At 46.9% G+C, this 26,704-nt stretch overlaps 1 protein-coding gene across 5 annotated transcripts in view; it reads left to right on the forward strand.

The window, feature by feature from the left end:
- Window positions 1–26,704, forward strand: part of EHBP1L1 (EH domain binding protein 1 like 1) — a 181,563-nt gene that overhangs the window by 80,246 nt on the left and 74,613 nt on the right. For all 5 annotated transcript variants that reach the window (XM_068260656.1, XM_068260660.1, XM_068260658.1 and 2 more), the window contains exon 2: window positions 4,494–4,551. In XM_068260656.1, the coding sequence (XP_068116757.1) occupies window positions 4,494–4,551 (58 nt within the window). The remainder of the gene's footprint in view (window positions 1–4,493; window positions 4,552–26,704) is intronic.

Consider the following 26,704-nt stretch of genomic DNA (forward strand, 5'->3'; position numbering starts at 1 on the left):
TTTGTAAATTATCATTTTAAATGTATTTTATAAGAAATGTAAAAAAAAAATGGTTTTGGTATTAACCTTATTTGCGGCAGAGGAAGGGGATTTTAAGTTTAGGCATCAGGAAAGGGGGTTTTAGGGTTAGGCGTCAGAAAGGAGGGTTTTCAGGTTAGGCGCCAGGAAGGGGGGGGATTTAGGGTTAGGTGTTAGAAAGGGAGGTTTTAGAATTAGGCATCAGGAAGGGGGGTCTTAGAGTTAGGCGCCAGGAAGCTGGGTTTTAGGCCTCGTTCAGACTATACGCGCTGCCGTCCGCATTTTGGCAGCGCGTATAGTGTGCGACACGCAAGAACGGTAGAAGGGCATAGACAGCCCTTCTACCGTTCCCATCATATGCGCTGCGTGGCAGCGCGATTGCGCTATCGCGTGCTGCACGCATTTTTGGGAATCGCAGCGCAGATCCCATTCATTGTAATGAATGGGATCTGCAGCGCAGCGCATAGGAGCGCAGATGGCGTGCGATCGGACGCGTTGCGTTCCAATCGCACAGCCATCTGCGCTAATGATGTGAACGAGGCCTTCGGGTTAGATGTCAGGAAGGGGGGTTTTAGGGTTGGGCATCCAAGGGGAGAGGGTTTTGTGTGAGAGCAGGGTTAGGTTTAATTGTAGTAAAATAGCAGTAATGTTGACCAATCACCTGGTAATATTTACCAATTAACCTATCGTCCTTACCACTGTAAATATTTATATATTTCAATTTCATTGTTGATGATATTTTGAGATTACGGCTTCACCCCGCAATTTTTTTTAATACTGTTGTTTTAAAATATTTACAAATCCAGCATAGATAAAGATGTAGAAACGATAAAAAAACATTGTTTTGACAATATTTTGAGATATCGGTTATTTATGGAGTCTGCCGTGTTTATACAAATTTTTTTGAAAATGCCCCTCTACTTCCCAGACTTTTCATTTGAATAATGTTTGCCAGGTTGTGAAACGTGCATAGCAGTAACCTGTATAACTATACTCTAATGGATTGTTGTTGTTTTGTTGTGCTTTTTCTCAGCAAGGTGGCAGTATTGGGTTACAGCATGTAGGGAGGAGGTGGGCGGATATGGAATAAAATAGAATATTGCTGTACCATCTAATGCTCCACATGATAGCCACCTGACCTTATCTGTAAGGTGAAGGATAGGGAAAAGAGATAAGAGGAGTAACCTGGTTCCTGAATTATCTCCTTGCCCCAGGCATACAACAGGCTTGCCTTGTGGATGATTTGGCTCTGCTGGGGAGGGGGGTTGCTCAAATCTGTGCAGGAGGGCAGTATCTGTAAAGCAATACTTGAATGGAATGGATGTATTTGAAGATTGTCATGCATTAGTGTGAACAGGTTCTAACAGCTAGATAGATAGACTTCCTGATGCTTTGCACCACCAGCCAGAAAGCTTATGTGGTATCACTTAGACCATAGGTGTCATACTCAACACCCTCCTCGCTATATTATGTGCCTCTCAAGAGCTTCAGAAGTGCGTGATTGTAAGCTGATAGGGCTGGTTCACACTATGAGGGCTTTTATAAGTGCTTGTGATTTGAAAATCTCTTGCTAATATACAGTAATGCTGTGTGTGTGATCTTGCTTGAGGGAATTGGAGCCTCCCCCAGAGTCTTCAGCAGCTGGGCTTCAAGCAGGGCCAGCTACCCCCACCGCTTGCATAACTTTACCTATCCTCACTCTTTTGGTGGTGTGGATAATGTTTGCCGGATCCTGTTGCCTTTTTTACACGGATCACGCCCAAATTCCCAGGCGGCGCACGGTGCTCAAATGACCTGTCTTGGATCCTGGTGCCCCAGCACTGCAACCAAGTAAAGCAGACCTTTCTCAAGTGTGTCCCAAGCCGCAGACCCATTTGTGGGTAGCCTAACCTAGCTGTAACCTCAAGGTCATTGTGGACCTAAGCCTGCATGTGGTGTATAAGGGATTACCTTTGCATGGAGAAGACCTACATTTCATGCCAGATCTCTGTATAAGCACTTATTTAGGCCAGATAAATAACACTGACTGTATTCTACAACATTAGTCACCTGTGTCAATACCTCTAAGAAATCTGACATGCCTTGGCTTGCCTTGGAATACATACATGTACACTATATAGGGAAGTGCTGTATCCAGGTTTGCCGTGTGTATTTACATACACTCAGCAGTCAATTATATGTACAGCGAGACATGGGCATAGCTTAATCGCATATTCAATGCATGGCAAGATAGATAGATTAAAGAAGCCATACTTTCTTCAAATTAATATCATTTTACACATAGACTCTGTGTTTGATGGATTAAAGCATAATACAAAGTGCATTGCTTTTTATAGATGTGTAAATTCTGCTTCCTGCTGACACGTCCATAAATTATGTTTATTACTTGTTATATTATCATTGATGTGTTTCCTGCAGAGCTGTGATGGGGAAGAGATGTGACACTGCATTTGGTACAATGTTATAATAAAGAAATGAAGGGCTAATCTACAACTATCGGTATTTACGTATTATACCAGTTTGGCAGTTTCTTGTTTAAGTTTTGTTTGCTTCACTACCGAGATTTAACTCTTTTTGGAAAGCTGAAAGTCCTGGCTTTCCATTACACCAGGTCCCCTGTCAGTGTAATGCTCCGTTGCCAAGTTAAAGGGCTTTGAATGAGGGTGTCCCCTGAAAAAAAAAAGTCATTAAAGAAGGGCTGTAGCAGTTTTTGCAAACTTAACCAGACCAATTTACACATCTTTGGCAACTAACAGCTGGCTGCTCACATCCAATCAGCCTAAAACACTCCCCCTTTAGTCACATGGACATGTGGGGGAGGGGGCGGGGGGGGTTGCTCTGTCAGCTGAAGCCACGCCTCCCTGCTGACTCATAGCCTATAATGAGACATGACTCCAGACTGACTCAGAGGTTGCCACATGTGTAGGAGCCGTTACCCGCATCTCCTGGGCATGGAGGTGGGTATAAGTCCCTTTCCATAATTTTGGTCAAGGGGGAAGGTGGGGGGGGGGGGGGGATTTGTTGTCCTGTCCTATTTATTGGAAAGCATTCCCTAGTGGTTCAGACCACATGAGCTGGTATTGATCAGGCGGCAGAGACACACACTGGTGGGCTCCAAATTCCCTAGGGAACACTGGTAACCTAGGATTCTAACGCTAGGATAGCCCCACTGCTAGCCCAGAATCAGGTTAATGAATTATTTTTTAACCATTGCCGGCCACGTACCATGCATGTGTGTAGGCAGCCTTTGGCATTCACACTTTACACTGGCCAATCAACCTTTTTCGACTTGCGCTACATATGTTTGTGTAAACACAGGATAAGACAACTAACAAGGTTCAACTCCAAGAAGCTCACCAAAACATCCCGTGTCATTGCTCCAATCAGAGCCGTGCTGACACATAGGCTGGCAAGGCTGCAGCCTCTGGGCGCTGGTCAGTGATGTCATTAACCTCCTGAGCGATAATCCCGAGCTGAGCTCGGGGTATGTCGCGCAGGAGGAGTTCTCGGGCCCTGGTGGGCCGATTTGCATAATTTTTTTTTGTTACACGCAGCTAGCACTTTGCTAGCTGCGTGTAACTTCCGCTCGCCGCTGATCTGCCGCTACCCGCCGTGCCGCGCAGCCCCCCCCCCTCCCCGACCCCTTGCGCAGCCTGGCCAATCAGTGCCAGGCAGCGCTAAGGGGTGGATCGGAATTCCCTCTGACGTCACGACGTCCATGACGTCGGTGACGTCATCCCGCCCCGTCGCCATGGCGACCGGGGAAGCCCAGCAGGAAATCCCATTCTGAATGGGATTTCCTGCTTACTCTGATCGCCGAAGGCGATCGGAGTGGGTGGGGGGATGCCGCTGCGCTGCGGCTATCATGTTGCGAGCCCTGGGCTCGCTACATGATTTAAAAAATAAAAAAATTTAAAAAATCGTGCTGCACCACCTCCTGGGCGATATAATTGTATCGCCCAGAGGGTTAATGGGCGCAGGATCGGTTCTTCTATGTGTCCGCACTGCCCAGCTATTGCTTCTATTAGTGCTGAGGGCGGCAGCTGTACGGATCGTCTCTGTACTTCTCTCCGAGAGAGAGTGTACATCAGTTGCCACAGCAATGATAATGCCGCTGGAGCCGCCCCCCCCCCCCCCCCCCTCCCTCTCAATCATCAGAGGAGAAACCGAAATGTTGACAAAAATCTAAGAAAAACATTTCTATACATCTGACCTTTATTTTCAAGATTGCTGGTACTCGTCTACTTTGAATAGGTCTGGAACATGTGGAATATTTTTTTTTCAAAGACCCTTATAAAGGGGTTGTGTGAATACTGAGAAAACTGAACGTATTCAAATATGTAAAATCTTGTTCTCGTAAAATGTAACTTCACGTTTTTCCTTTCTGCTCATTTAGTAAGATACCTGTGTTGCCAGTAGCTGTAAATAGTGTGTAGATTTCAGTTGTATTAATGATCCATCTCTTATTTTTCCAGGCAACCAGATAAGGTGGTGGTTGTATGGACAAGGAGGAACAGGAGAGTCTGCTCCAGGGTAAGGTTCCATTGCTTCATTATTGTCATTACAAGCTGCAAGATATACTGTGATTTCTCTTAAAGTAGACCTGAACTCCTGCACAGGACAGAAGGAAAACATAGAGAGATACACCCTTTATGTATTTAGAGAGTTTAGCCTGTCTAATGCCAGCTCATCCATGACTAATCACAAGTGTAATCTGATCTCTCAGCTGGCTGCCTCGGCAGAGCAGCTAATTTTTAACACAGGATGTTAACCCTATGGCTGTTGCTTTTCATTTACAGTAGAGAGGAAGTTCTGATTTCAGGTCCGCTTTTTAAGACAGCACAGATTATCATATAATTTGTAAATTTTAATGTAACAAAATTTGAAAAATTCTCAACTTTTTAAATTATCCCGTTTGGAATCTTTAGCTGAGCACCCTTCGCTCGGAGCTCACAGATGGATGCAGATGTGATACATAAACAGGAATTCATGTATTTTAGAAATGCTGTAGTGCAGAGAGGGTGCAGGGAGAGGACTAGCTCAGCAGCAGCTCACTACATGTAGATAGATGGTCTTTAAAGTATAACTGTCGAGCATAATATAAAAAAATCAATTCTTTATTTTTATCTGGTAAACAAGTAATGAGGATGCTAACCAGGCCATCCAAAAGTTAAAAAATCACTCTTACTTCTTATCCATAAAACATCATTCCCCGGTTTCCCTGGCTCTTATTTGGTACATCTGCCGCACAAAGGAAGTTGCAGGGCATGCTGCGTTTTTGTTTTTTCTTCCTTACTTTCCTCCTTTTTCCCCTCAGACTTAACTAATGCAGCCTGACTGGCTGAAGCCTCTTTCCCTCCCAGTTTCCCCTCCCTCACCTCTGTTCCTCTCTGATAGTGTTGGGCGAACATCTAGATGTTCGGGTTCGGGCCGAACAGGCCGAACATGGCCGCGATGTTCGGGTGTTCGACCCGAACTCCGAACATAATGGAAGTCAATGGGGACCCGAACTTTTGTGGTTTGTAAAGCCTCCTTACATGCTACATACCCCAAATTTACAGGGTATGTGCACCTTGGGAGTGGGTACAAGAGGAAAAAAAAATTTAGCAAAAAGAGCTTATAGTTTTTGAGAAAATCGATTTTAAAGTTTCAAAGGGAAAACTGTCTTTTAAATGCGGGAAATGTCTGTTTTCTTTGCACAGGTAACATGCTTTTTGTCGGCATGCAGTCATAAATGTAATACATATAAGAGGTTCCAGGAAAAGGGACCGGTAATGCTAACCCAGCAGCAGCACACGTGATGGAACAGGAGGAGGGTGGCGCAGGAGGAGAAGGCCACGCTTTGAGACACAACAACCCAGGCCTTGCATGAGGACAAGAAGCGTGCGGATAGCATGCTTTGTACCACCATGCAGTCATAAATGTAATAAAGATAAGTGGTTCAATAAACAGGGACCACGCGGCAACGCTAACCCAGCAGCAGCACACGTGATGGAACAGGAGGAGGCGCAGGAGGAGAAGGCCACGCTTTGTGAGACACAACAACCCAGGCCTTGCATGAGGACAAAAAGCGTGCGGATAGCATGCTTTGTACCGCCATGTAGTCATAAATGTAATAAAGATAAGAGGTTCCATAAACAGGGACCGGCAACGGTAACCCAGCAGCAGCAGCAGCAGCAGCAGCACACGTGATGGAACAGGAGGAGGCGCAGGAGGAGAAGGCCACGCTTTGTGAGACACAACAACCCAGGCCTTGCATGAGGACAAAAAGCGTGCGGATAGCATGCTTTGTACCGCCATGTAGTCATAAATGTAATAAAGATAAGAGGTTCCATAAACAGGGACCGGCAACGGTAACCCAGCAGCAGCAGCAGCAGCAGCAGCACACGTGATGGAACAGGAGGAGGCGCAGGAGGAGAAGGCCACGCTTTGTGAGACACAACAACCCAGGCCTTGCATGAGGACAAAAAGCGTGCGGATAGCATGCTTTGTACCGCCATGTAGTCATAAATGTAATAAAGATAAGAGGTTCCATAAACAGGGACCGGCAACGGTAACCCAGCAGCAGCAGCAGCAGCAGCAGCACACGTGATGGAACAGGAGGAGGCGCAGGAGGAGAAGGCCACGCTTTGTGAGACACAACAACCCAGGCCTTGCATGAGGACAAAAAGCGTGCGGATAGCATGCTTTGTACCGCCATGTAGTCATAAATGTAATAAAGATAAGAGGTTCCATAAACAGGGACCGGCAACGGTAACCCAGCAGCAGCAGCAGCAGCAGCAGCACACGTGATGGAACAGGAGGAGGCGCAGGAGGAGAAGGCCACGCTTTGTGAGACACAACAACCCAGGCCTTGCATGAGGACAAAAAGCGTGCGGATAGCATGCTTTGTACCGCCATGTAGTCATAAATGTAATAAAGATAAGAGGTTCCATAAACAGGGACCGGCAACGGTAACCCAGCAGCAGCAGCAGCAGCAGCAGCACACGTGATGGAACAGGAGGAGGCGCAGGAGGAGAAGGCCACGCTTTGTGAGACACAACAACCCAGGCCTTGCATGAGGACAAAAAGCGTGCGGATAGCATGCTTTGTACCGCCATGTAGTCATAAATGTAATAAAGATAAGAGGTTCCATAAACAGGGACCGGCAACGGTAACCCAGCAGCAGCAGCAGCAGCACACGTGATGGAACAGGAGGAGGCGCAGGAGGAGAAGGCCACGCTTTGTGAGACACAACAACCCAGGCCTTGCATGAGGACAAAAAGCGTGCGGATATAGCAGCAATGCTTTTTGCCGCCATGCAGTCATAAATGTAATACAGATGAGAGGTTCAATAAACAGGGACCGGAAACGCTAAACCATCCCAGATGTTCATCGGTCATGTTACTTGGTTGGGGTCCAGGAGTGTTGCGTAGTCGTTTCCAATCCAGGATTGATTCATTTTAATTTGAGTCAGACGGTCTGCATTTTCTGTGGAGAGGCGGATACGCCGATCTGTGATGATGCCTCCGGCAGCACTGAAACAGCGTTCCGACATAACGCTGGCTGCCGGGCAAGCCAGCACCTCTATTGTGTACATTGCCAGTTCGTGCCAGGTGTCTAGCTTCATGCCCGGTTTCAGGTCCAGCGGTGCCAGCCACAAATCCGTCTGTTCCTTTATTCCCCTCCAAATTTCCTCCCCTGTGTGCTGCTTATCCCCAAGGCAGATCAGCTTCAGCAACGCTTGCTGACGCATGCCAACAGCTGTGCTGCACTGCTTCCACGATCCTACTGCTGCTGGTGCTGGGTTAGCATTTCCGGATGAGGTACAGCTTTGAGATGCGTTGGAGGAGAAGGAGTCAGAGAGGTAGGTGCTGCTGTTGTTATCCAGCTGTTTGCGGCGTGGGCAACACCCGCGCCGTAGCAGGTGAGGAATCGCTGCCAGGCTCCACAAGGTTCACCCAGTGCGCGGTAAGGGAGATGTATCGACCCTGGCCGAACGCACTCGTCCAGGTGTCAGTGGTGAGGTGAACCTTGCAGGCAACGGCATTCTTCAAGCTTCGGGTTATTTAGCTGACCACGTGCTCATGCAACTCAGGCACTGCAGAGCGCGCAAAGTGGTAGCGGCTGGGAACCACGTAACGTGGGATGGCCACTGACATCATGCCCTTGAAGCTGTTTGTCTCCACCACTCGATATGGCAGCATTTCGCAGGCCAGAAGCTTGGCTATGCTGGCTGGCTGTTACTGCCACGGCCCGGGGGTCATTTGCTGGCAATTTCCTCTTGTGCTCAAACATCTCAGAGACAGACAACTCAACCGTAGCGCTGCACACCGAAGGGCTGTTGGTTGTTGTGTTTGATGAACACTGGGAGACCTCAAGAGCACTAGTCCGGAAAGTGACAGTGTCAGCATCGTCTGATGTTTGTGAATGTTGTGAACCACGCAATGGCTGGGCTACTGCTGCTGCTGAGGCGGGTCTGGTGGTGAGTCTGGTGAACCCAAGGGAGGCAGTGTTGCTGGTGGTACCCTGTCCTGCCGCGTTTGCCCACAGAGTGGGATGTTTGGATAGAATGTGGCGGCTCATGCTGGTGGTGGAGAGGTTGTTAATACTTTTCCCCCTGCTCAGGCGGGTCTTGCACACCTTGCAAATCGCCATGGTAACATCCTCAGTGCAGTCTTCAAAGAAAGCCCAGACTTTAACTGGCTGAGGACTCGGACCTCGTGCGTGATGTGCTGGTGCTGCTTAACCCACTGCTGGACGCTTGAGAGGTCATCCAAGTAATTATCTGGTCCTGTTCTTTTGGATCTGTGAGGGTTGTTGTCCTGGACAACATGGGCAGTATTGAGTGGGTTTTCTTGGGTGCTCCCCTGTGGCCTGTACGTGAACCGTCAGGGGAAACACCTCTTCCCTTGCCCCTCCCTCTTTCACCGGATTTCTTCCTCATTTCACTTATCCTTAAAGTACACGCTGACTGGCAGCAGTACAGTGGCAGTACAGAAATGCTATACAGTGGTGGGTGAGCGGTGTACCACTATTGTCAGCAGTGACACAGAGCACAATGCTATACAGTGGCGGGTGAGCGGTGTACTACTGTTCCCAGCAGACACAGAGTGGAAGTAAACACAATGCTATATAGTGTGGCTGAGCCGTGTACACAGAGTGGCATTAAACACAATGCTATATAGTCTGCTATATAGTCACCCCGAACAGGGTGATGTTCTGCAGAACCCGAACAGTGGCAAACACTGTTCGCCCAACACTACTGGGAGGGAACGCAGATTTTAGTACCTAAACACACGATACAACATGTTTTCCGGGGTCGGACTCTGAGGCACATACAGATGGTCCCGATCATCATCCTCATCATACAACTCTTCTCCTGAGTCTGACCCACCCACCACCTCTGCCACCCCAACATCCCCAGACACAGACCCCTCATCGTCCTCAACATTAACTTGGGATGCTGGCCTGAGCCAGACCTCCTCCTCCACATCAGGCCCCATCATCTCCTCAATGGCAGCCCTCATTAATCGCTCTGGCGACGGACTGATGGACACAACGTTCTCCTCCGGGGAGGGCTGCTGCTGACCACTGGCTGCTGGGGTGGATGTTATAGCTTGCGTGGGGCGTTGGCTGTTGCTGTTGTTGGGAGTGCTGCTCACAGCGGAGGTCTCTGGGGAACTCATGTTGAGCTCATATAGTGGTTGACGGTGAGTGGAGTATTACTGATCCCAGCAATATACACACTGACTGGCAGAGTACGCAATGCTATATAGTGTGGCTGAGCGGTGTACACAGAGTGGCAGTAAACACAATGCTATATAGTCTGGCTGAGCGAGCGGTGTACTACTGTTCCCAGCAGAATCAGAGTGGCAGTAAACAATGGTATATAGTCTGGCTGAGCGGTGTACACAGAGTGTCAGTAAACAATGGTATATAGTCTGGCTGAGCGAGCGGTGTACTACTGTTCCCAGCAGAATCAGAGTGGCAGTAAACAATGGTATATAGTCTGGCTGAGCGGTGTACACAGAGTGTCAGTAAACAATGGTATATAGTCTGGCTGAGCGGTGTACACACAATGCTATATAGTCTGCTATATAGTGTCAGTAAACAATGGTATATAGTCTGGCTGAGCGAGCGGTGTACTACTGTTCCCAGCAGAATCAGAGTGGCAGTAAACAATGGTATATAGTCTGGCTGAGCGGTGTACACAGAGTGTCAGTAAACAATGGTATATAGTCTGGCTGAGCGGTGTACACACAATGCTATATAGTCTGCTATATAGTGTCAGTAAACAATGGTATATAGTCTGGCTGAGCGAGCGGTGTACTACTGTTCCCAGCAGAATCAGAGTGGCAGTAAACAATGGTATATAGTCTGGCTGAGCGGTGTACACAGAGTGTCAGTAAACAATGGTATATAGTCTGGCTGAGCGAGCGGTGTACTACTGTTCCCAGCAGAATCAGAGTGGCAGTAAACAATGGTATATAGTCTGGCTGAGCGGTGTACACAGAGTGTCAGTAAACAATGGTATATAGTCTGGCTGAGCGGTGTACACACAATGCTATATAGTCTGCTATATAGTGTCAGTAAACAATGGTATATAGTCTGGCTGAGCGAGCGGTGTACTACTGTTCCCAGCAGAATCAGAGTGGCAGTAAACAATGGTATATAGTCTGGCTGAGCGGTGTACACAGAGTGTCAGTAAACAATGGTATATAGTCTGGCTGAGCGGTGTACACACAATGCTATATAGTCTGCTATATAGTGTCAGTAAACAATGGTATATAGTCTGGCTGAGCGAGCGGTGTACTACTGTTCCCAGCAGAATCAGAGTGGCAGTAAACAATGGTATATAGTCTGGCTGAGCGGTGTACACAGAGTGTCAGTAAACAATGGTATATAGTCTGGCTGAGCGAGCGGTGTACTACTGTTCCCAGCAGAATCAGAGTGGCAGTAAACAATGGTATATAGTCTGGCTGAGCGGTGTACACAGAGTGTCAGTAAACAATGGTATATAGTCTGGCTGAGCGGTGTACACAGAGTGTCAGTAAACAATGGTATATAGTCTGGCTGAGCGGTGTACACAGAGTGGCAGTAAACACAATGCTATATACTCTGGCTGAGCGAGCGGTGTACTACTGTTCCCAGCAGACACAGAACAGTAAACAGAATGCTATATAGTGTGGCTGAGCGAGCGGTGTACCACTATTCCCAGCAGACACAGAACAGTAAACAGAATGCTATATAGTGTGGCTGAGCGAGCGGTGTACCACTATTCCCAGCAGACACAGAACAGTGAACAGAATGCTATATAGTGTGGCTGAGCGAGCGGTGTACCACTATTCCCAGCAGACACAGAACAGTGAACAGAATGCTATATAGTGTGGCTGAGCGAGCGGTGTACCACTATTCCCAGCAGACACAGAACAGTAAACAGAATGCTATATAGTGTGGCTGAGCGAGCGGTGTACCACTATTCCCAGCAGACACAGAACAGTAAACAGAATGCTATATAGTGTGGCTGAGCGAGCGGTGTACCACTATTCCAAGCAGACACAGAACAGTGAACAGAATGCTATATAGTGTGGCTGAGCGAGCGGTGTACCACTATTCCCAGCAGACACAGAGTGGCAGTAAACAGAATGCTATATAGTGTGGCTGAGCGAGGTACACAGAGTGGCAGTAAACAGAATGCTATATAGTGTGGCTGAGCAAGCGGTGTACTACTATTCCCAGCAGACACAGAGTGGCAGTAAACAGAATGCTATATAGTGTGGCTGAGCGAGGTACACAGAGTGGCAGTAAACAGAATGCTATATAGTGTGGCTGAGCAAGCGGTGTACTACTGTTCCCAGCAGTGACACAATGACAGGGGGGACCCTGGCTAGCGTGGCTGGAGCGCGAACTACCCTGCCTGCCTACCCAAAGCTAAACCCACAGACAAATGGCGGAGATATGACGTGGTTCGGGTATTTATTTACCCGAACCACGTGACAGTTCGGCCAATCAGAGCGCGTTCGGGTCCGAACCACGTGACCCGTTCGGCCAATCACAGCGCTAGCCGAACGTTCGGGGAACGTTCGGCCATGCGCTCTTAGTTCGGCCATATGGCCGAACGGTTTGGCCGAGCACCGTCAGGTGTTCGGCCGAACTCGAACATCACCCGAACAGGGTGATGTTCTGCAGAACCCGAACAGTGGCGAACACTGTTCGCCCAACACTACTCTCTGACTGGCCAATATTTCTCATGCTGAGAAAATCACTCAGAGCTGGGTGGGAGTGCCTGAAGACTGGGAGGAGGGTGGGCAATGCATACACAATCAGGCAGAGAGAGTAAGAGATAAAAATGACATCAGGATTAGCTTCACAATAGACACAGTTCAAATGGAAAATCTCTTCTTTTTTTTTTACTATAAAAAAATCACTAAAATCAAATGTGGACAGTGCAATACATGTTATATAAGTGGAGCAAGTATTTATCTTCTTATACATGCTTGTTTTTTTTTCCCCTGAGATATTATGGCTGACTTCTTTAAGGCCCCATTCACACTAGAGCGTTTTGCCAGCGATTTCTGCAAAACTCTCAAGCGCTATCGCTTTTCAAAGCGCTAGTGCAAAAATAACCTATGGGCCCGTTCTCATTTGGGCGATTTGCGTTAATCATCTGCGATTAACGCAAATCGGCAAACGCAAATTTGTATCCTGCACCATTTTCAGACGATTTCCCAGCAATTAGTGCTATAGAAGCGCTAATTGTGATCGCGTAAAATTGCCCCAAGTGTGAATGGCGATTTGTTTGGCGTTAATCGAAATCCAACAATCGCCAGAGCAAAACGCTAGAGTTTTGCGTTTTGTAGGTGTGAATGGGGCCTGAAGGTCAGCTTTGCTATGCAGTGTGAACTGTGTAATCTGGCTGAATCTGACTCTGCAGTCTTGTTCATCAGTATTGATGCAGTGACTGGGAGGAAGCCCGAGCTGAGAGTCACTATTTAGCCTGTTAGCCAGACGCCCTGACACAGATGGAATTCCTGCTTACGGGGTATACTGGCCCTGCAGTTGGTTAGGGGCTATTTTGGGAATTCACAAAGAGACTGTGGCTGCAAGAGTACAGGTCCGTACTCACTACGCACTTTCTGCAATGATTTTTCCGACAACTGGCGATCTTTTGAACGACGAGCGATTGATTCCACAATCTCACGGCATAGATACAGATTATGCGATTATGTGAACGACTTTTGCCGACATGCGGCAACAGGGACCGTAACACCCGATCTGATCCTTAAAGGGACCCTGAGCAATAGATAAAAATGAAATTGGTACTTACCTGGGGCTTCCTCCAGCCCACCGTAGGCCGCGAGGTCCTCCTGGCTCCTCCCCCGGTGACGCTCTGTGTCATCACGCTGGCATGACAGTTCTGCGCATGTGCGGTTATAAGTTAAAAAACCGCGCATGCGCAGGACTGTCACGCCGGCCACTGTGATGGCGTGGAGCGCCACCGTTCAGAAAGTGTTGGGCCGACACTCGTCCCAGGTGTCGCCAGTAATGAAGTCGCCAGCAGGACTGGCAGAGGAGCCAGGAGGATGCCGAGAGACCTTTAAAGTTGAATAGTCACCTAATTTGTTGCACATCCTACCTAATAAAAGGCAAGTGTGCCTGCGGCCTGTCCCTGTGTCAGTGCTTTTGCGCTACTGCGCATGTCCTGCACTGTCACCCGTTGGGATAGGACCAGGGGAGGCCAGGCGGCTGAGCGTGTGTGCGGCAGGTTGCACACGCACAGAGGTTACAGACCTAGATCCCGGTTTTAAATGGGCTTAGGTCACTAGTGGTTACATAATTACATAGTTAGCAAGACTGAAAAAAAAAATCTCCATCAACATCAACCTTTTTGCACCATTCTGTACTAGGAAAAACTTCCTTACCCTGCCTACTAGTCTTCAGTCCTTCATCTTGAAGTAGTCATGTGACAGCTGCTACTGCAACTTCTGGTGCACGCCTGCAAGCTGGAGAGGGAGATGAGGGCAACATTCCACTTATCACCCAAATCAGGGCAATGGAGAGTACGTGGCGCAGGTATCACTCAATTCCTCTTCCAGTATATGTCAGTGGACAGAGGCAGGGGGTAGATTTGTGGCTTTATGTGGTCTGTCAAAGAAGCCCACAACGGTGCTTTTTTCTCCCAAGCTGGATAAAATGTATCACCCTTCAGTGTCTAGTAATTATAGCTGTGGATGATCTCCAGTGTGTAAGGAAAGCAACCAGGGCCCTTTTAAATTCAGGCATAGAATTGACCATAATGACCTCCGGTGGTAAGATATTCCACATGTCAGCTACTCTCGGTACTCTGTAGTACTGGTCCAAGTCCTATCCCATAGTGCCATATCAATCCCTGCCATGTACTAATTAGGACCTGAAGTCCGAAACAGACTGTCTGCATGTTAGATTGATGTGGCTCTGTAAAATGTATAAGCTATAGGCTCTACCTGTATAGGTAAAGCGTGCAAAAAATGGGTGTGGCCCTGCTGCCGTATAAAGCGGCGCAACACAGTGAAAAATGGGCGTGGCCATGACATGATGTGGGTGGGGCCAACTGCATGTATAATTCACAGAGGACATCAATACCACTAAATAGCCAGATGTAGGTACTGCCCCCACTCCCAGTATAGGTGGCCAGATGTCGGACTATGCACATGCGTGGCCACAAATTTCTGTAACCTATGGGGATTTAAGCACATTTCCGGATTACTGTGCATGTGTGCATAACATATAATTCTGCAATGCCTAGCGTTCTCAGGCAAACACTTAAAGTTGTGTTTGGCCTCTGGTGCATGCGCATAGGATGAACGCCAAGCACGAGAAAGGTGAGCCTGACAGTGATTAGAGACCAAGCAGTGTGCTCTACGATCATGTGACCACTGAGATTTGCCAGGGGTGGTGATCCAATGGAGAGCATTATAGCCCAAAGGGGTTAGGGCTAGGGTTAAAACCAGATGAAATGTCTAGGTTAATTTTACAGGTTTATTGAACAAAAGTAAGCGGGAAGGGACATAGTAGCTATGTCCCTGCAAGAAGATATGGGATTTTTTTTGCAGGGACATAGTTACTCGTCCCAGTGGAGGGGAAGTGGTTAAAAGTTACATTAATAATACAGTACTTTCCTTAGATGCGATCTTTCATTCAGATTTTTATGATCAAATTGTACAGAAAACCACACTGTTTGTAAAGAAAATTGATGTAAAATGATTCTAGAGAAATTCAAATTCAAAATCGGAATGAATGGATTTTGTGATCGCATCTGAAGATAGATAGTGCCGTAATCATCCAGTTCATGCAAATAATTGGTAATTACCTTCTGGTTACTTTTGATCCCACACATCTAATAGAATGATGGCATCTGATGAAAATATTGTACTGTTGATGGGCATCTTAAGGTTAGATGCAATGTTTAGACTAATGTTAAAGGGAAGGTCCAAGCAAAAAAAAAAAAATGAGTTTCACTTACCTGGGGCTTCTACCAGCCCCATGCAGCCATCCTGTGCCCTCGTAGTCACTCACTGCTGCTCCAGTCCCCCGCTGGCAGCTTTCTGACCTCGGAGGTCAGGGCCGCATTGCATACATTTTTACGCATTCCAGCTAGTGCAGGAACAAAAATGTATGCGTTGCACCACTAACGCGTAAAAATGTATATGTTAATGTTCCTGCACTAGCGGGAATGCGTAAAAATGTACGCAATGCGGCCCTGACCTCCGAGGTCAGAAAGCTGCCAGCGGGGGACTGGAGCAGCAGTGAGTGACTACGAGGGCACAGGATGGCTGCATGGGGCTGGTAGAAGCCCCAGGTAAGTTAAACTCATTTTTTTTTTTTTGCTTGGACCTTCCCTTTAAGATTAAAGTTAGCATTAGGGGAGTTAAGTTAAGCATAGGATCAATTTTTTTTTTTAAATTCGTTTTATTTAGAAAATCATAAAACAATACAGCACTCCTATTGTACATGAGTAATAAACAAATATGGTACTTGCTGTTGTACTAAACAGGAGCAGATATTTCTTTACATTATCTTTCACAAAACTACATTCGGGTGTACAGTATTATCAGTTTCCATATTATAGAGCTAGGTCATTATATATTTCAATATATAATTCACTGAGTAATAACTCTTTTCTTCATCATCTACCCATGCACTATTTATTTATTCAATTTTCACAAAGATTATTATCCTACAATTAACATTGAATACAACAACATGTTGTATTTGTCCATTAACAAGCAGTCTAGAGTAGGGGCAGGAAGCCCCAGGAGCAAACAATGACATGTGTCTCTGATTTATTCAACCGTATCTATTGCATCCAACCAATTTTGCCAAATCCTACTATATTTTTGTGGACACTTACGATGAGAGTATAGGATCTTTTCAAAATGTATAGTTTCAATTACTAACTTCTTCCACTGACTCACTTGGGGAGGGTCAGGAGCAAACCATTTAAGTATAATTACTTTTCTAGCTAGAAACAAGGTTTTAAGCATAGGAGCAATTGTAAGAATGTCAGGAGTTAGAGGAACTCCAACCAGATTGTAAAAATAGACATGTTGTACCCATGTAAGTGTAAGTTAAGTGAAGATATCATTGCATCCTTTCTCTTCTGTAATGTCTTGTTACTGTGAATTCCCTCCTTCCATTGTTACAAGATGGGCACCAGGACTACAAATTGCCTGCATGGTGGCGTAGTGGTTAGCACTCTTGCTTTGCAGCGCTGGGTCCCTGGTTCGAATCCCAGCCAGGTCAACATCTGCAAGGAGTGTGTATGTTCTCCCTGTATCTGCGTGGGTTTCCTCGGGGCACTCCAGTTTCCTCCCACATTCCAAAAACATGCAGATACCATAAGTTAATTATCTTCCCCCTAAATTGGTCCTGGACTATGATACATGCACTACACAATACATACATAGACATAGGACTATGGTAGGGACTAGATTGTGAGCCCCTCTTAGGGCCCTTTTCCACCAGCGCGTTTGCGCTGGCTGAATCGCAAAAACGCAAACCGCTAGCGATTTTACAATCGCTACGGTTTGTTTTTTAACATAGGAATCGCGGTAGGTAATTTCCACTACCGCGATTCGTTTTTGTCAGGAACGCGAACGTGCGGCGGAGCGATATTTGCCGCGATTTTGCTATGCAGTGCATAGCATAGCAAAATCGCGGCGGTGAACGTCGGGGAATCGCCGGTAATTGCGATTCAGCAATCGCTAGCGTTCAGCATGAACGCTAGCGATTGCAAGTGGAAAAGGGCCCTTAGGGACAGTTAGTGACAAGACAATATACTCTGTACAGCGCTATGCTATGTCGGTGCTATATAAATACTTAGAATAAATCTATCAGCTACCAGTCACCACTAGGGACCCTGGGAGCGTGCCTATGAGTCGGCCGCCAGCAGATTTGGGCGCAGGGTAACACCGATAAACAACTTATACTGCTCAAGTCCTGGTGGCGTTAATTACTGTTCCTCCTCCAGGCTGTCATGCATAGTGGGGTAAGATGTAATTTGGTTTCCAGCTATTGCAGGTGGCCGAATGACACTGCTTTTGTAGTGATTGGTGCTCCATCTTTTGACAGCGCCCAACTCACTCACTGATTGCTGTTATAGCCATAATTCCTATTATGGCCTATGGTGGTGCCGGCTGTACCCAAATCTCCTAAGCTGTTTTTACAGTGTTTGCCCCGGGGATTCGTAGTCTAATAGGCAGTGTCAATCCCTCTCAGCATCCTCTCTGTTGATTTGGTGTACTGGGCCTGATATGATATAGACACCGTGATTAATTTCCATGTACGCCATTCCAAAGTTTGGGTGCCGTATCACTCTTACAACTGCAACAAAATTCAGCTGAAACTAATTTCTCGATTCTTTCTTGTACTGTAATCATTCTCAGCATTAAACAAGGTGCTTGTCTGATTGCCAAGTCTGTGGCTTTACGGAAGACTTCTTTCAGACTATTGCGGAGTAATAACAGGTTGTAACGGTGCTATCATCTTGTTCTTTGAAGGAGCCTTAATGTAGAATTATGCTGCTCGTTCTAAGAAGCTGTATGTATGTGTGACACTAGTGGCCTCTGTTGTACATTCTATTCAGGAGTTAACTGAATACAACTTTTGCAGGGTTCATGTTTGGGGGTGGGGGGGGGGGGGAGGGGTAAAGCTCTCATGTACAGTTCCTGAAAACCACAAGATAACAGAATACACTGTATCTACATTTAAAGCGGACCTGAACTCAGAACTTCTTCTCTGCTCTAAAAGATAAGCAATAGCATAATAGCTGTCAAAGACAAACATTACTTTGTTAGGCCTGGAACCCACTGAAAACCGCAAACGCAAAACGCAACCGCTAGCGTTTTGTCTGAGCGGTTTGCAAGCGGATTCATGCGCGTTTTTGGTCGTGTTTTGCAACATTGTATTTTTTTCCCCAGCGGGTGCCTAGCGTTTTGCGTTTTGCGTTTTTATCCTGATTGGTCCTGTGAATTATTTTTCATTTTGTTACAGTGTGCTTAACCGCAAAACGCTAGCAAAACCGCTCAGTTTAGGTTTTGCTGAGCGTTTCTGCTAGCGTTTCAATACTTTACATTAAAGCGCTAACGCTCCCAAAATGCTGCAGGTCCTGCGTTTGCGTTTCTGGGAAACGCAAACGCTCCTGTGGAAGTTGCCCCATCCATTAACATTAGCCCAGCGTTTTGGCAAACTGCTAGCGTATCGCAGTGCTGCCAAAACGCTGCCCAAAGCGCTCCTGTGGGTTCCAGCCCTCACAGCTGATACAAATCCTGCAATACATCTGCAGTGTGTCAACTTCCTGCTTTTACTGAAGCAGACATAGGGTTAAAATCCTGTGAGTTACAAATTAGCTGCTCTGCCATGGCAGATGAGGTTCCTGAGCGGACACAGCTGAGAGATTAAATTACGGTGGTGTTTAGTCACAGATGAGGGGTAATTAGACAGTAAACTCTCTAAATACATACAGGGTGCACTACTCTATGTTTTCCTTCTGCCCTCTGCTGTGCAAGATGTTTTCCTTCTGTCCTGTGCTGTGCAAGATGTTTTCCTTCTGCCCTGTGCAAGCGTTCAGGTCCACTTTATCCATTTCTTTGTCTTCCTTTCTCCGCTCCCCCAAGTAATATTGTGGTGAGCCACCCAACAACGCTCTTCACTCAACTTAAACACCTGAAAGCCCAGCTAGGAGCTTCACATCATCTCAGCAGGACTTGCATGATTCTACCTTCCCCTTTACCACTGACATGGGAATCGCAGAAGAGCCTGGCGGGGCTGAGCCAGTTACCGGGGCCAATACCAGGGGAATGGAGCCACATGGGAGGAGGACAACTAGGGACGCATCGGTGCTCATGGGGCTGGAGGAAGCCCCGGGTAAGTATAAAAGCTTTTAGTGTGCCCGTCTCATGTTTACTTCATAAGGAAATGAATATGGCAGCATCCTTATCCCTCTCACTTCAGGTGTCCTTTAAACATAGGCTAATACAGGGGGGATTACAGCTGCCCAGAATCCCCCTCAGTCCAGGGCCGGTGCAGTGTCTGGGGACAGGCACAAGTTGAGACACCAGAATATATGCAGGTATCCTGCAGCTCACTGCACTGCCCCCTTTCTTTCCCAGCTACAGTTGACTTTGGATGGAGCAGCAGCGGGTGTACAGAGCATGGAGCAACAGTGTGTGTACAGAGCATGGAGCAGCAGTATGTGTACAGAGCATGGAACAGCAGCGTGTGTACAGAGCATGTAGCAGCAGCGTGTGTACAGAGCATGTAGCAGCAGCGTGTGTACAGAGCATAGAGCAGCAGTGTGTGTACAGAGCATGGAGCAGCAGTGTGTGTACAGAGCATGGAGCAGCAGTATGTGTACAGAGCATGGAACAGCAGTGTGTGTACAGAGCATGTAGCAGCAGCGTGTGTACAGAGCATAGAGCAGCAGTGTGTGTACAGAGCATAGAGCAGCAGTATGTGTACAGAGCATGGAGCAGCAGTGTGTGTACAGAGCATGTAGCAGCAGCGCGTGTACAGAGCATGGAGCAGCAGCATGTGTACAGAGCATGGAGCAGCAGTGTGTGTACAGAGCATGGATCAGCAGTGTTTGTAGAGGGCATGGAGCAGCTCTGGGGAACTTAACAGAGTCAGGTATGAGCATAGCCCTGTGCCCTGCTGTGTGTATGCTTCACTTTCCTCTTCATTATCAATGTTGGCTGTCCTCATTATTATCTGTATCCAAACTGCCCTTGATCGATCCCGTTGTTGGTCGGTCGGTCGGTCAGGAATTATTATTATACTGTATTGCGCGTGGCTGAGGGAGATCTTTCAGGAACCCCCACTTTGAAAATCCTGGGTTTGCCCCTGCTTTAAAGACCATACTGCCCTATATATTTGTATCTGTCCCGGGTTTCTCTATATTTTAGTTTTTCGGACATTTGAAATTCATTTTTCCAGGTTTTCGCTAGTTCAAGCAGCACACAACTGGAGGCTGTGAGGAGAAAAGCCACGTTTTGTATTCCATGAAGTGTGCCATCCAGCAGGAGGAGAAACAGTTGCCACTTTAAAGTCAAAAACTGATTGTGCCGCTCTCAGTTGCGAACATCAACTACGTGTTTCATGCCTCTTTTAGTGATAGAAACCACAGAGCAGTCCTCTGGCAGCAAAACATCCCCAGGCCACAGTGTAACACTGGCTATGCCTGACTGTAGCAGGAGATGGAACAGAAGCCCTTTGAGGCTCAGATGTAATGACATCTCTAGCTGTGGCCTTTACCTTTCTAATAATGCTCGCAATGCCTGTTGGGATTCAGGTGTCCTCTCGTCATTTATATCTCAGCTTGGCAAAAACAAATATCAGAAGCATAATAAACCAAAGAGAGATGCAGTGACAGGCAATATACAAGCAGAGGGCAGATACAGGGAAAGAAGGAACCAAATGGCAAAGTCAAACGAGTAGTCAGGATCAGAGCCGTGCCTAGCAGAGTCACAAGGCAACCAGTCACATGTTAAAAACAGTCCAAGTAAAGTGAAAAGCAATATTTGAGAAATAACACTCTTGAGCATAAGCTAATACAGTAGAGTCTCCCTTATCTGGCAACAACGGGGATTGGCTGATGCCAGATACGTGCACTTTCTGGTTACTTGAGACTCAGAACTATACCCCACTCTATATACATACTATGAACTTTGTATTTAAAGTGACTCCGAGCTCATCTAAAAAATAAAAGTTGTACTCACCAGGGGCTTTCTCCAGCCCAGTGCTGGTCGGGAGGTCCCACGCCGGCGTCCTGGCTCCTCTCCTTCTCCCCGCTCCGGAATGGCTGACAGACCGCAGCCCGGGCGACACTCTCCCGAGTGTCGGGCTGCTTCTTCCGCATATGACGCGGATTACGTCACACGCCGGCCGCCTCGCGTCATCACTGCGCCGGCGTGAAAGTACTGCGCATGCGCGCTTTAATCGCGCATGCGCAGTACTTTCACGCTGGCCGCCGTGATGACGCGAGGCGGCCGGCGTGTGACGTAATCCGCGTCATATGCGGAAGAAGCAGCCCGACACTCGGGAGAGTGTCGCCCGGGCTGTGGCCTGTCAGCCATTCCGGAGCAGGGAGAAGGAGAGGAGCCAGGACGCCGGCGTGGGACCTCCCGACCAGCACTGGGCTGGAGAAAGCCCCTGGTGAGTACAACTTTTATTTTTTAGATGAGCTCGGAGTCCTTTAATGTTAGAATACAGTAACTGAAAGTATATTAAAGAGAACCCGAGGTGGGTTTGAAGAATATTATCTGCATACAGAGGCTGGATCTGCCTATACAGCCCAGCCTCTGTTGCTATCCCAAACCCCCCTAAGGTCCCCCTGCACTGTGCAATCCCTCATAAATCACAGCCACGCTGCTGACAAACAGCTTGTCAAAGCTGGCTGTGTTTATCTCTATAGTGTCAGTCTGCTGCTCTCCCCGCCTCCTGCAGAACTCCTGTCCCCGCCTGCCTCCCTTCCCTCCCTGCTGATTGGAGGGAAGGGACGGGGGCAGGGACCGGAGCTATGCAGGAGGCGGGGGAGAAGCTGAGACTGACGCTACAGATGTAAACACAGCCTCACAGCACGACTGTGATTTATGAGGGATTGCAGAGTGCAGGGGAACTTTATTGGGGTTTGGCATAGCAACAGAGGCTGGGCTGTATAGGCAGATCCAGCCTCTATATGCAGATAACATTCTTTAAACCCACCTCGGGTTCTCTTTAAACTTGAGGGAGCCACGGAATCCAGTTTTTAAAGGACAACTGTAGTAAGTGGGATATGTAGGTTGCCATTATTTAGTTCCTTTTGAAGGTTTAACTGTCGGGCGTAACATCAAACATAAATTCTTTATTTTTATCCGGTAATAAGGATGCTGACCAGGCAATCCAAAAGTTAAAATCACTATTACTTGATAAATTGTTGATAAATGATAATTCCCAAGTTTACCTGACTCTTATTTAGAACACACACAATTTGGTACACACAAAATTTGGTACACAAAAAGGAAGTTACAGGGCATGCTGGGTTGTCCTTTTTTGCTTCTTTCATTCCCCTCAGACTTGACTAATGCAGCCTGGTTGGCTGAAGCCCTTTTCCCTCCTATTTTCCCCTCCCACACCTCTGTTCCTCTCTGATTTGCCAATATTTCTCATGCTGAGACAATGCACTTTCTATAGTGGAGGGATGGCAATGCATACACGATCAGGCAGAGGAGAGTAAGGGAGGAAATGACATCAGGATTGGCTTCAAAATAGCCACACTTAAAATGGAGAATCCTAAGAAGGATGTTCTTTTTTTTTTACTATAGAAAAATAACTAGAATCAAAATGTGGACAGTGAAATACATTTTTTATGTAAGTAGAGCAAGTATTTATCTACTTATATATGTGTTTTTTTCTGAAATAGTATGGCTGACAGCTCCTCTTTAAGCAATACCAGTTGTCCCGCTCATCCTCTGCCTGTAATACTTTTAGCCATAGACCCTGAACAAGCATGCAGCAGATCAGGTGTGTCTGACATTATTATCAGATCTGACTGGATTAGCTGCATGCTTGTTTCTGGTGTGATTCAGATACTACTGCAGCCAAATAGATCAGCAGGGCTGTCAGGCAACTGGGAACTGCCGGTAATTTGTGCTGGTTAATTGAGTTTATGTTTGACTGCCTCATTTGTATAGTTTTTAATACTTGCTCTGCGGGAAAACAGAAAGGTACTTTCTTAGTAGGACTATTACTGTATGTACCTATGTTTATCCCATCATGTCACATGACAGTTCAGGTTTCCTTTAATAGCACATAGTGTCATCTCACCTTGCTAGTGCAGAATCTGGTCTGTTTCATGGGAGCTGTCATCTTGCTTTTTGGAAGCAATCTTACCTGCTCAGTTGACATGGTTAAGAGACACCTAACAGCTGCTTCATCCACTAAGGGCTGGTTCAGACGGATATTTTTACGGCGGTAAATGACAGCCATGTTGCTAAAATCTTAAAGGATACCCAGCTCTGGTAAAAACTGAAGCTGTACTGGGTAGGTGGCAATAATCACACTCACTGCGCCTATCGTTTCCCTCCCTCCCTCGCCGCTCTTCTCCGGTCAGTCCCGGTTTCCTGGGCGACTTTGGCAACTCCAAACCCGGACATACTGCGCCACACATGTGCATAGAGACTTCATGCCCTTCATTCGTCTGTATGCAGTGCTAGATTTGGAAATTTTACCGCCCAAGGCCCACTGTCACCAACACCGTTTTTCCCCAACAGCCCCGTCCTGTGCACCACCTGTCCTGTGTGCTCCCTCTATCCCATTTGTTCCCCTGGTGCTTTGTACCCCCCCCCCCCATTTGTGTTGTGCTTGGGGGGGGGGCACATCACAGGATGGGGGAGCACAGGACCAGTGTTCCACTGCTTGCCCCTGCGGTTTACAAGTATGCCAGCCCGCTGCCTGCCCCTTGCTTTCTGGTGCCTTAGGCCATGGCCTTTGTGGCCTTGCCTCAAATCCGGCCATGTCTGCATGAACCGGTTTCTGATACCAGCGGTCTCTGGTCCTTAAGGGGCCAAAGACCGCTGGTACTGAACGGGTTAAACAAGCGATCTTCAGGGGATGCCAATGGGAAAAATTCAACAAAAAATACCCCCATCTATCTGCTCGGGTCTTAAATATAAAATATAGTATAGTAGTAACAAAAGCTCCAGGCTACAGCACTAGGATAAGTAATATGGATAAATGTGAAGCCCAAAATGAATTTTCATATGTGCATCATTTGTTGTTTTTTGTATTTTTAATGTTTGCTGCTGGATTATATCCAAAATAGAGAGTACAGTACTTCTGACTCACGATTTTCCCATAAATACCTCATAGAGACATGGATTTATAGCAGAGTGTCACTGACAACCGTGTTCTAAGCTGTGAAGAATTCAGCCAACATCAGTTTGAAAAAAGTGACTCGGGCACCCTCTTATAGACACTTTACCAAAGTTCTTCTACACATCCCCTCATTCCCCCATCCAAATAAGGTAAAGAGAGCTCATCTGAGATTTAAAAAAAGCATGTCTGAAGTCTGAATACCCCCGTATTGCTATATTGTAATATCCACATCAGCAGTAAAGCAACTTCTGTCCCGGGATTGTTCTCCAGGAATCCCTCTCCTCACTTCCACATTTATTGTTACTTTATTTCTGTTCACTACATATTTAGGTTTACAAAACCAGTATACTAAAGGTAGCCATGCATCTAGCGATTCTGATTCAATCGACAAAGCAATCGACTTTATTAAGGAATCGACGTTAGTAGGGTTGATCGAAAGTCGATCGACTAGTGACCCACACACTACAAACAATATCCTATGCGATTCACCTACACATTTGATCTGACCGATGTTGTGTCTCCATGTTCTGAATGCAAAAATCAATTCAGAGTCGATCGAATGACATGTAAACAGTAGCCGACTCCTGTGCGATTGACCGATGTCTTGCATCCTGCTCGATCCACTAAGCTGGTCGATTCGACACGAAATCAGCCACTCTTCATCCATTGGGAATTCTGGAACGCTCGATTCTCTCTCGATTCTATAAAATGATCGAATCAAATAGTCGATTGTACAGACAAATCGCTAGATGTTTGGACACCTTTAGGGTGCCCATACTTTACTCAATTTTCAGCATCAATATCCAGCCGTTTCAATCATAATGTGACAATTATCGATGTCACAACATGGCCGCCCGATCGTCCAGGCACACTGGAAAATCTCTGTTGCAAGGGCTCAATCAGACACGTGGTGTTAACCGTGTTTGTTTTCTTGATGATCGACGGTCTGGTGTCACCCCAAGTGTATGTGTGTCTGTCTGTCCCCCCAAAAAGAGGCTGGACACCAGAAGAAGGGGATTTGCACGGGCGTGATAGATGAGTCTTCAACACTCACCAAGGAGATGGAGGGGGACTACATACATTTGGGGGGAAGTTGACCTGACATGCAGCAGCGATAGGACTATTTCCAGTAAGTTTCATGCTGGAAACTATTGCAAATCTGTCTGCAGTATGTGGGCAGGCTATAGATCCCTCTGCGGTCAGATTTGATCAGAGAGGGCTCTATCTGATGGTCGATCTGGTGGCAGATCAACAAGCATATGGCCATCTTCAAGTCTGTCTCATACACACGGTTGACTAAAGTGGCTTGAGGTGGCTGATAATGACCGCCTCAGCCGATAATCAAGCATGTGCACCGCGGCCCCCGAACCCCAACCAGCAAGCGTTTCGCCTGGCGGATCAGCTCACCCCCTGCGACAGCCAATCCCATTGTCTACGCTGTGCCCCCCGCCCTGCATAGCTACACAGCGCATCATCAGCTACACAGCTGACTCACGACTGTGCAGCCAGGCCAAGCGACATCCCCCAAGGGGATTGGGTCCCAATCCCTGACGCATGACATCCATCAAAGGTGTGTAGGCTCCTTTATCACAGACACAGGAGATAACAAACAATAACAATGCTTTAGACAGGCGATAACACTTGAAAAATGTAACTAGAGGGCTATCACAGCAAGATCTGGGTCTTGCATGAGGGGAGGGAGCACTTGTAATGCCTATTTAAAACGCAGCGATAGATGCCGTTTCATACCTCACCTTGCTGTACTGCTGCTTATAGCATGATGCAAAAAGGTAACCATTCGACATATCCAATGCAGACTTTGAAATATGGTTTTAAGTACGGTTTCAGTTTTTTCTTTGTAAAATGCTTTACAAGAACATTAAAGTACATAGATTATCCCTGCTGTGCTGCAGCTGAAGCAATGCTCCATGATTGTGTCTGAGACTATCTGTAGATGTTGTTTCACAAAGTACTTGCATTCTCTACAGGCATAATGACCAGGATCCACACAGGGGCTCTTTCCAGCCCTACCAGTGAAATGACTGTGCCAGAAATAGCTCTTAATGAGCAAGAGTGTTGTTGTGTTACTTATTGTGGCAACTGAGGTTGATTTACAAAGGTTGGCGTACAGTTTAGTGGAGAACATAAATTATCTCAGACTTCACAATTCTTGGGACTTTGTTGGAATGTATTGCCTAGGTTAGTGATTTACCATAGACTGGGCTACTGCAGCTGAACTGAGAGGTATATGAAGGCTGCCATACTTATTTCCTTTTAAACAATACCAGTTGCCCAACCCATCCTGCTGATCTTT

This window comes from Hyperolius riggenbachi, chromosome 11, assembly GCF_040937935.1.
Source record: "Hyperolius riggenbachi isolate aHypRig1 chromosome 11, aHypRig1.pri, whole genome shotgun sequence".
NCBI lineage: Eukaryota > Metazoa > Chordata > Amphibia > Anura > Hyperoliidae > Hyperolius > Hyperolius riggenbachi.